The 11581-nt window shown below is 45.4% G+C and overlaps 1 protein-coding gene across 1 annotated transcript; it reads right to left on the reverse strand.

The window, feature by feature from the left end:
• Positions 1-1565: 1565 nt before the first annotated feature.
• WDR76 (WD repeat domain 76) lies at positions 1566-10783 on the reverse strand (the record flags this gene model as incomplete). Its single annotated transcript, XM_010081693.1, has 11 exons — positions 1566-1821; positions 2569-2622; positions 3291-3443; positions 3942-4156; positions 5535-5687; positions 6818-6971; positions 7063-7106; positions 7193-7294; positions 8071-8191; positions 9042-9097; positions 10691-10783. Coding segments are annotated over 11 exons (1401 nt in total), but the record flags the coding sequence as incomplete, so codon positions are not given.
• Positions 10784-11581: the final 798 nt, after the last annotated feature.

The raw sequence follows: 11581 nt of genomic DNA on the forward strand, positions 1-11581 counted from the left end.
CGAGCGCTGCCGGGAGACGGAGGATGGATTCTGCCGCCATGCCCTGTTTTATGCAACATAGCAAAACGAACTCTTAGCGTAGTGTTCCTACCTCAGCCCGTAGTCAGTGGTGTTTCTATGCAGTGCGTGGTAGCCCCAAACCTGCTGTTTTTCGCCCCGGGTTGAAGATGCAGCGTTCCCTCCTCCTCCTCCTCACCGCTGACGTTCCACGTGATGTCGTGACAGCACAGCCCCGTCCGTGAGCCATCGTCCTCCCGAACTAAGTACTGACCTTGGAACCCTTCTCCCTCGGCTGACTCCGGACTATCGAGGCGCCAGACCCGTTACCTCTGCGGTTCCCACCCGGCGTTTCACCGCCAGCCCGCGAGAGCTGGTGATTCCTCATCGTCCGTTTTCCCGTACGTCCCATATCTCGTCCGGTGTGCCACTACCTGTTAGTTTTACCTGTCTATATTAAAATGTTGTTTCCATAGGTTCTTATATCAGAAATACAAAAATGTCATAATAGCATACTGCATCTTTAAGCAGTAGATGGTAAAATACCTGAAAATGTGAATTTCTTAGTTTTCATAAAAAAAAGAATCTAGAGATTAACCTTTCATGTGCCAAAAACTGTAAGTTACATTTTTCCTTCAAAATGTACCTTTTTCTACATATTCAATATCCTAGTTAGCATAAAATCATTGGTGCCATGAAAAGTATTTTTAAATTTAAATAAATATTTAAATATCCTGAGAACCGGAGTCAGTATGAGATTTGTTCGGCTGTTATGGTGTTGGTACCAGTTTTTCACTCGAGGAAAAACTCAGCTCAAAACCTGCGAGGAATTGGGCCTTTGAGCGGCCCACATGCCAAACTTACCTGAAACCTCCAGCACCCGTGAGCGTGGTCGGGGGGTGAGCTCGCTCTGCTGTGGCTGTTCGGGCCCCTGCTGGGCACGGAACGAGCTTGCCCTTGGCTACTGCTGGCCTAAAAACTGGTCGGTGTCATGCTGCTTTGTGAAGACACAGCCCAGCACAGCGCCACGCGGGGAAATCCCAGACAAAAACCCCCGTTCCTCCTGCTCTGCCAAGCCGTTAACCAGGGCCCAGGCAGCAGGGATAAAATCAGGTTCTAGCGCCCATGCGGGCACAGAGAAGGGCAAGGAACCGGCACACTGGGAATAACAGCGGTGGCAGAGGCCGGAGAGCAACGCCCAGGTTCCTCCCAGATCACTTCAGGGCATGAGGGGGAATTCATGCTCTCCCCACACGAGCTGGCAGAGTGCTCCAGCTTCTCTGATGAAAATCATGCAGCACCTCATCCTACTGATCCAACATTTTTTCTGTTTTGGAAAAATGACCTCAATACTCGGGAAAAATATCTAGTTTGGTACAAACTGTCATAGCAGGATTTTTTTTTTTTTAATTAAAGAAGAGAATGCCAAAGGTAGCTTAGAAGATTTATTATAAAGCTTTTAAAATACACTTTTGTCCTGAGAAAATACAGTTACCTTAGGGACAGCTTAATACAGATTAAACAAATGTAATGCAAAAAGGAAAAAAAAAAAATCAGAGCCCCTTTTTTTATTCTTTGAACACATGAAGGCGGCCGCTGGAGTTGCCGCCCACTAAGATGTTCTTACTGGGATGAACCACGTTAATGGAGCACACGGACCCAAGGCACTCAATGTTATAAAAAGAGTGCAAGAGCTTCCCAGTGTCTTGGAAGACTTCTATCTGCCGGGGCCGTGCCATGCTGCCCACCACGAAGCAGTCCTCCTGTTTGGGGTCCCAGATGGCTCTGAACCTCGTTAACCAGCGGCCCGTGTTATTGTTGTGACTTCAGAGAAACAAAAGGGAGAAAAAGAAAGAGATAAGCATTCCTCTTGGTGAACTCAGCATTTTTAAGTATCACATTTGTGTCCTATTTGCTGAAACCTGTCTTCCTCGCCTTCTAAACCACCAGCACGGTCCCACAGTGGCCAGACCGTGCTGCGGAGAGCATGCAGTGGACCGCTGTCCCCGATGGGTGGCATGGGACACCGAAAGGCAATGGAGCAGGAAGATAAAGCAGAGGGTACTTTGACCTAAGTCATTAGCCAAAATTGTTATGCTTCATGGTTGCATATTTTAGTAAAAATGAGACAAAAATGCATCGAGCCTTTTGATAAACTGCAAATTCAGAATTTTCAAGCCAGTCACTGCCCTAGTCGCAGCTCCTTAGCAATACCAGCCCTGACACTGACTTGCTCTTCTGCAGCACAAAGGGCTTTTACAGGTTTTGAGAGACTAGCCAAAAACATGTGCTTTCCATTAAGAAGTAACCTCTGATATTTAAAAAATGCACAAGGAAAAAGCATTCTGAAACAAAACACACCTCAAGAGCCACAAAGCGGTCTGTTCCAGACACACAGAAGACATTAAAGCCTCCCTGCAGACTTCACCGACTCAGAGCAGGCGGGGACTCAGCTGCTCTTGCTTTCGCAGCAGCCAACGACCCGGAGGCCGGCTGGAAGCCTGGGCCACGATGGCACGCGAGCAGAAGGGCCAGAGCGCACTGTCCTCAGCCCCAGCGCGTTCCGCTTACCTGATGGTACTGAGAACTGCGGCTGTCGACGCCAACGAGGAGGTGTCATAGACCCTGTAACACAGAGCAGCGTGTTCATAAAGACACGGGTGGTACGAAAGGCCGCCCCTTCCTCCCGCAGCACTCGGCACAGATCAGCACGGGCCAGACCACACGTGTCCAGAGTACAGCAAGGAACAGCTCACAAACGTCCAGCTCAAATAAAGGCATCAATATTCCAAATGAAATTAATAAATTTGCTTTTTTAATTGGATTTGCTTTTATCTAGAATCAAAGGTTATCCTTTCTGCAAGCTTTACAAGAAGAGAAGGAGAATGGCTTGCTAGGACACAGCACAGGCTCCTCCAGCCCGGATCCTCTCCGTTTACACTGCCCAGGACCTCCTCACGCAGGCGTGAGCTTGACTGGCAGAGAAACACCAACAGATCTCAGGACTCTCCTTCACCCCAGTGATCCCTTAGCACCCCACGCCCCCTAGAGCAAAAAGTTGTACAAGCTGATGGGTTAAAAGCTGGGTTTTTTTCTCTTTGGAGGAAGCAGTGAATAAATGAACCTCTAAATGAACATTTAAAATGTCAATGCAAGTAAGTTCTTATCACTTTGTAAAAAAGCGATACAGACAGGAAGCTCTCAGTGATGGGTAATGCAGACGGGAAATAAGAATAAGAAAAAATACCAGGTGACATTTTCCATAAAGATTATTGCTTCCCACACCGTCTTACCTCAGCTTGTCATCAGCACACACCGTCACTACTCTGTTCCCAGTTACAGGTGAGAAATAAGCAGAAGCAACACTTTTCGTGTGGCCTTTCAGAACGCTCACAGGCTTGTTCCCACTGGACTTCAGGTATCGAACATCGTAAATACCAACATCCCTGCAACACACACCACACAGAGCACTTCACCAGGTGACAGGTAAATAATTATTCTCCATTTACCAAAACCACTCCAGAGACACCGCAGGTTTTCCCTGAGCTGCGTTAGAACTTCACCTCAGCAGTGTTCACGCACTCAAGCGGCCAGTGGCTCCAAAGGATTCTGAGAGCACCAAAACCAGCCCCAACCAACAGCTCATTCAAATCCCTCTGCACTGCGATCTGTCAAAAACCACACTGACTCCTCGGAGCATTTTGTACCCATTACCAAAGGTGAGGGAAAGTCAAAGTGTGGCACATTTTCAATCCTAAGAACTAGAAGCTTGTTTTCTAAAAAGAGCAAGGAAGCTTTGGTGATGCGCTGGGGCTGACAACTGTTCTGCCTCATCGACAGCTGCTCCTGCCCTCCCAGCGTGCCATTCCCAGCTGACTTCAGACACCCGTCCAGACAGAACACTGAAAACACACAATATCTGCAGTGCCTTTTGGGTTACATACACAGAGCCAGCAGCAATGAAATACTGTTTGTTCACTGGGTGAACGTGGACTGTCCTTGTTCTTTTGAAGCCGATGTCTGCAGAAAGCTCCGAAGATGTTCCTGGCGTCCGTCTGTCCACAACAGCGACGTTGCCCTCCCAGTGTCCCACTATGGCAGTGGAGGCATTATCTTCCAGAAAGTCAAAGGAAGAGAAGCTGTCTTCACTTCTGCAGATCTGAGCACAGAAAAGGTCAAATGTAACCAGAACTAGCTATTCACAATACCCCAAACGCTCTATGGGCTGTAGATTTCATGTTTTCCCTTTTTAATATACTAAAACCACTCATGAAAGCTACAGAATTTGACAGCTCCAGCCTCAGCTGTCCACGTAAGTAACCTTTGTGTACAACTACATGCTTTCCACAGAGGAGATAATTAACCCTCCAAAACAAACTGGCAACAACGGACTGGGAGTTCTCTGTCAGAGCTCCTGCGAGACACTGTCACCTCGAGGTGACACGGCTGTTATCCTCGAGTGCACGCTGAGCGAGAATTAATGATTGCGCTCCTTCCTCCAATGCTACAGAAACTTTTAATCGGGTGCAGAAATGGGAATTTGGCTTCCTGTTATTTGGGAGACCAGTCAGGATGTCAAGCCATCTTATCCCATGGAAGTTTCCTCTCCAAGCAGCCATGACACACAAGTATAATAACACCGCAGTTCCACGTTCCGGCTCTCTCTAGGAGCGCAGAGACCCTGCCCATTAGGAGCTGTGCTCTTTCCAAGGGCAGTAATACTCCTGGAGGTATCACAAGGCTGCATAAGCTGGCATAAGGTAAATGGAGCAGGAGAACAGCATTTCTCTTACCCCAACCTCTAAAGACACATTCTTGCAAGCATTTGTCTCAAAAAAAGAGCCTCCCTGGACCTGCCTGGCCTCCAGACCAACCAGTTGCAGATATTCCCTGCCTGCAACCCCAACAGAATTGCAGTGCTTGTAAGGGTTGGGAGAAAATGCTTTGAACTGTTCTAGCTTGTTATATTTTGCAGTGTTGGAGAGCTGATCAATGCAGATGTAGCTGTCAAAAAATAAGCAAACAAAGCAAGCATCACAAAGCTCCTCAGCTAAGCTGTCTGGCTCACCGCAAAGAGTCACAGCATTCTGCTCACTTGGAGCCTGAGCAAAGCAAAGTCAACTCATGCTTTATGTTGTTTTACTACGTTTATTGGGATGTGTGTTTTGGTTTTTTTTAATTTAGTTCTTTAAATCGCTCTCATTTGTCATCCATAAAAGGTACTGCTTTTGAAAAGAGGCACATATTACTAAAGCAGGGAGATACGAAATTAAATTCAAAAATTGCAGCCGCCTCTGTAGGAAGGAAATTGGGAGTACCCAAGCTGTTACTACGCTTTATTGACTAGGAAGTATCTCCATATTTTTATGACATTAATTAAAGGTTACTTCATGTGTCCTTTTGGAAATGAAATCTTGAACTTTCTTGTTAACAAAAGAGCCAACAAATAACAAGTCAGGTACAAAGAGACTAAAACTTCCCAGCAGTGCATGCTGAGCTTTCCACAGAGCCTGCAGCACAGCCGCGGGAGCACTCACCTCATCAAAGACAGCTCTGGTAACATCGCCACATCGCAGCACGTCATTGCTCAGAGACAGCAGGTGAGCAGGATTGCACGGAGAAAAGTGCATGCAGTTGACTGAGTAGGTGTGTGGAACGAAGACATGCGCTCCTTCTTCAGACTCACAGTTCTGAAAAACAATTGACATTCAATGGACAGATGCTCATCACTGTACTTGGAACCAGTACCAGTTCATTCCACAAAGTTTACTCTGCTCCCAAACTTGTGAAGTCCAACTAATTTCAGGAAAACAAAAAAAGGGAGAGCAAAAGGGAAAAGAGTAGCTTTAACAATTCAAGGTTTCGAGCTGAAATGTCTTTGCAAGACCATAAAGACAGCCTGCAGCACACGGGGGCCTCAGCCTCCCCGTCACCAGATCCCTCTTCGACAGGTAGTAACCGCAGCTGAGCAGTCTGAGCTTCTAAATTGCATGGAGCAGTTTAAACTTCTTTATAGCTGAATAAGAGTCTTGGAGCTGAATTTAGCTGATCAGCTTCCTGAAGCTGTCAAAGCAGAAATGACAGAAACTCGAGAGGTTAATGGCATTACAGAAAACAAGAAGAAAATCTGCGTGTGTGCTCATCCAGCTGGCTTGGATGAGCAGGGATCAAAGCAGAGGAAGGTTACAAGGGGTAAGTCAAGGGCAGGAATAAGGATTCTTGCTGCAGGAGTAATTAAGGCAATTCAGAAACGATGGTGAGACTACCTGCAAAGCCCTCAACAGTTTTCAAAGCACCAAATGCTAAGCTATTTTTCAGAGACTATGTATGTAAGTATGGGCATAGCAATTGTATCTCTGCCATCTGGAAAAACAGTGACTTGCTGCAGCTACCCAAAATTTGTACAACCTCAAAAAACAAATACTTGAGCACCCATTTCCCCTCACTCTCTAAAACCCACTTGTGGTATTGCTACATGGGTACTGTAATTAGATTCCTAATGTCTCAGAGGTGAATTGCAATTTTAACCCTCGCTTATAACATTATTTCAGCGAGTGATCGATTTTCTTCCACTCTGCCCCCAAAAAATACCAGTGAAACCTCTCCTCCCATTAAACCTGGGCTTGCCAAGGACCAGACAGACCTTTCAAGCAATTCTGGCGAGCCTCAATTTAACAGACACCCCAGTGTTATCTGTAAGAACAGGGAAAGTCTAAAACACCATCGCGAGCCTGACAAAATGACGCTCCAGGCTGTGCCCCATCAGCATCCAGCCTGCAGCAGACAGCTCTGCCAGGTGCAGAGCACACCAACAACTCACCACATTCCAGAACCCGATCTGCCCAGACTTGTCGCCAGCTGCCACAAAGATGATGCTCTCAGATGGATGGATAGCCATCGAACACACTCGGTATTTCACCACCTTTTTAATGTTCTCTTCGCTGAGGACCATGCTGTTCAGGCTCTCTTGGTATCTACACAACAGCAAGAAAATGTTAGCTGTTCAGGAGGAGGAAGGAGGAGAACAAGACAACACCCAGATTTTAGCTGCTGTCATCAGGTTACCTTTTCATGCCCCACGTGCGCTTTTCAGGATCATTAGCTTTCATCTACAGACAGACAGGCAATATTTATCAGAATGAGAACCCAAGCTACATTATGTTATCCAAAAATAACTAACTGCAACTAATAATACCTCACTTATCCTCATCCATGTAGCCAGTAAGTCCTCTGTCAATTTACGGTTCTCCATCTCATCTTCTGGAACCATTGGCAAAGGTCCAGCTGGAACTTGAGGCTGGAATGAGCAATTTTCATAACTCAGAACAACTAAAATTACAAACAGGGGGAATGATACTTTCCACACACCAGATATTCTGAGAACATACCTATGATAATACAATAAACATTTTAAAAAGTTATCAAAATCTTATAAAAAAGATTAATAGAAATTTACTGAACACAACAGGAAAGATAAATAGCTACCCTGTGTTTTTTCCTCTCCTTTCTGATACTCCAGCAAGGCTGATCTTCATGAACTGTACTGCAGAGATTTAGTTTTATTCTATTGCACCGCAGAAGATTTAAATTCCCATTTCTCAGAGCAATAGAATTTTTACTTGTTCCTATATAACTACTTCAAAAAGGTAGTAAATATTGCAAAGGAAAATAAACCCGATCAAAAGTTACAGTGAAATAACATTAAAAGAGTAACAGAACTTTGAATTTAAAGCTGCTCAAATCTATGGGCTGTTGAAACATACATAACGTTTTACCTCGGGACCCTCTGATCATCCAAAACTGCACCATTTCATCAACCTCAGTCGCAGAATACTGACTAACTTTCAGAGGGGACGTGGGAAGCCTGCTATTCAAGACGGTGCAGGGTGAAAGCATTTACCTTTTCTTATTGCCACTGTACAATGCACCTTCCCGCATGTCTGAAGGTTTTTACAGTGAGCCCCGCAATGACAACTATTATCAGTCAACTTCAGCAGCACCGTTTTTATAAAGCTTCTGGGTACACACACACACACACACACACGCGTCTCCCCTGACCCTTCCCCATCTTACATATTCCTCTGCTTCTGGCTGGCCAGGCAGCTCCGACATTGGAATTCCTGACGGCTCCACTCTTTGCAAGCGCATGGATCGCCGCCGGACTGTTTCATCTTCTGCCTTTTTAGGCTTAGCTCTAGAACAATTAAAACATTTCAAAATTACAGACAGTCAAGTAACATAAGTCCTCTGCCTTTAAGGACAAGACCTCAGCTTAGGTTCAGATGTACAGCTCTAACACCTTGGCCCAGGCTTACAGCCCAGCTCGTTCCCATTCACTTTAGGAGTGTTGTGATTACTTTTTCCTTCTGTCACAGCAACGAACACCACAAAGAGCACTTTGCAATGCATATGTAAGTACTGCGTTCTTATTTCGCTCGTCATACATCCTGCCACTGTCACTTCTCTTCCCAGCCCTCCTGATTTATAATTCATCCTTCCGCTCACTGATCTCATCATCTTTTTCACCTCTCTTCCATCATGTATCTTATGCTTTATTTGGACTTAAGCTCATTTTTCTGCTTTGCCTGGCACTGTTTTGGCACTGCCAAATGTCTTTTCTTCTACACTAACTGCTTACCCTGTCCCTTGCATCTAGTTCTCCCCCTCTCTTTCTTTCCCACACCTTTTCCCGTCATTTGTTTTAATCATTTAACATGTCTTTCTTTAGTCATCATGCAAAAGTATTGCCAGAAAAAAAAAAGTGCTTGAAATACCTTAATACAAATATCACAACAACCAAATTCTGTAATTTGACAAGAAAGACATTAATACTGTCATTTTCTTCCCCAAGGACGGCAGAGGGGAGGGACTACTTCATGAACTCATACAGCTTAAGATAATCAGTTATTGGGATTTAGCTTTATAGGGAGACTCCTCACTAGCTCTCCCTCTTCACAGTGCCAGGTATGTGCAGATGGAAGCACTCAAACATCTAACACACAATGAAGGAACAGCGATACGGATCTCATATACAGTTATTTTACCTTTTGGTGACATTAGACTGTCTTTTAGTTGCAATTTTTTGAAGTCTTGCAGCTGACTTGAAGAGAAAAAAAAAATTTAAAAAATACATAACAAGCATAAAAGATTAACCTGGATAAAATACAATTTTCTACAGGCTGCAGTGAAGTATATTCTAATTATTTAGAACAATAATAAAAGGAGATTTTTAAGCATCAAACTGTGTTTTGTCTGCTTTGCCTCCATGTACCAGCAAGAATTCCCTGATTTCTCTGAATGGCGTGCAGGAGCACAGCACAGTCTGGATGTTCTGTAGCCTTTTTCTTTACGGAACAAAGAAAATATTCTAGAAGCTATGCACCAGACACAGAAAGACCTTTAAAGTAGCACCTGCAACCATTCAGACTCTTCTCCATGACCTTCTGAAGGCAGGTGTTTAGTCCCTTTGGGCTCCAGAACAGTTTGGGCATGTCCGGCTAGGACCGCTGCTCCACTCCTGCTCCAGCCAAAGCAGCACGAACCCTGGCACGAGATTTACCTGCTCCTGGGGTTGGGCAGCCCACACTGGCCAGTGCTAATGGCAACCGAGATGGGTATAGCTCCTTTTGCTAGCCTTGGCTACTCTGCGGCCAGCGCTGTGACTACCACCAGCCTGCCTAGTCTCTGCTGACCTCTCTGAAGGGAACGGGAAGAAAATGAGGTATTTTTACTCAAGTTTCAGTCTTGGTGGTAAGGAGTCTTAGTGCCTACTAGACAGGCCCAACCGTGTCTTGCAACCTGGGACGACGAGCAAGCAAGCAAGCACGGAGCCATCCAGGGAGGTAATGCACTCGCTGCTGCTAGAAAATGGATAGATCATGAATTTAAAAAATAAAAAAAAGAGAATTAAAGAGTATGGGAAAAAAGGGTAAAGATTTGGACCTACTCACGTGACAGCATTTGAAATTTCACAGCCTTAAGCTTCTAGACAACTTCTCCAACACAAGAAGAATTACAGCACCCTTATGTCCATGCTATGGCCCAAAACAGACAGGATGCGGGGAAGGACTCCAGCAGCAGATGCCCTGCAGGCGCTTCCCAAGAGCCTCTCCCGCACAGGGCGGTGAGCTGAGCCATCCCGACAGCCCCAGACCTGCCACCCAGCGCCTGTCAGATAACCAGGTAACCTGCGTGCGCTGCGTGTGAAACACAAGAGCCCAGTGGCCCTGCCGGGGAACGCCAGTGCCCAGGTAGGGCTGGGAGCACTCGTTACACAAGGGAGCGGGACGCTGCACGTACGGCGCTCACGCTGCCCAGAACATACACACGAGCACCTCCACGTGAGCGTTTCACCCATGGGTCACCTCACCTGGTGCTGCGGGGTCTGCAGCTCTGGGACCACACGCACTAGTGCAGCTGGATGCTGCTGGTACGGAATACCGCAGGAACAGAGCTTTGCTTTCTTCACCTTTTGTAAGTTTAACTAATGACTTCCCCTCTTTGGAAAAAGCTAGCAAGTAGCACAAAACCCCCATTTGTTTTATCCAGTCAGGGCAGTCCTGATGTCTCAGGAGGTTTTTGTGGCTTTCCTCACACACCTGCCACTGTTGGGAAGGGTTTCACAACGAGAGGGATGACAGTACAATTATTACACCTGGAGAGCGCAAAGATGCTACTTAGAATCTGTACAAACCTCATGCAGTTTTAGAGAAGCAAAGAATTTAGCATTTTCCGTAATGTTCTTTAGTCTTTTCCTTTCATAAGCTGACAACTGTGAGTATCCATCCTACAAAAAAGAAAATCCAGTTACTCTTCATCGTACAGTTACACTGCCTGCAAAAGATGTCCCAGGCTTCTGGGAAGTGAGTCTCTAAATTGATTGCCTGAATTATTTAAAAGTGGCTCAATGTATTTGTAAACAAACAAAAAACCATACAAACTGGGGTGACCTCCATCAATACCAAAACTTGTCCATGTAAGTACTAGCTTGCACTGCAAAACCTACTGCTAGCATTAATTCTACAAAAAGGGTCAGTTCATCAAAACCCTGCTAGAACAAAAATAATACTGAAGTGCCTCAATAAAGAACTTAAAACTTCAGCCACAGAGCAAACATTGCACATAAACAGAATACAGCCTCATTTTTATCTTTTATAGAGGAGAACAGCTTGAGAAGTTGAAAGGATGATTTAAATATAAATGAACATTGACAGAACTTTCATATCTTAGGACTGCATTCATCCATAAAAACATCTGGATGATGGTTATCGACAGCTTAACACACGGGTGCTTTTGCTACGGGTTTGGTATGCTCTGACTGACAGCAGGGGTGTTTTTTTCATCCCTTAGACATTCTGATAGGCTAAAACAGAGTTCTATACTACCACTCAGGTTAAAAAGAAAAAAATAAATTACATAACAAGGAAAAATACTTTCAAAGTTTTACAAACACCATAAACGTGTGTCTGGGGAACTGCAAAGCCATCATGGTCTTCCCTCTGCTGCAGCCAAGGGGCAAACAACCCCCGACGGACCCGCTGCTGCTCCTGCTGCTGCTCTGGGAAGGCAGCCGGGGACCCCCCTG

The sequence above is a fragment of the Pterocles gutturalis genome, unplaced genomic scaffold (assembly GCF_000699245.1).
Source record: "Pterocles gutturalis isolate BGI_N339 unplaced genomic scaffold, ASM69924v1 scaffold44834, whole genome shotgun sequence".
Classification (NCBI taxonomy): domain Eukaryota; kingdom Metazoa; phylum Chordata; class Aves; order Pterocliformes; family Pteroclidae; genus Pterocles; species Pterocles gutturalis.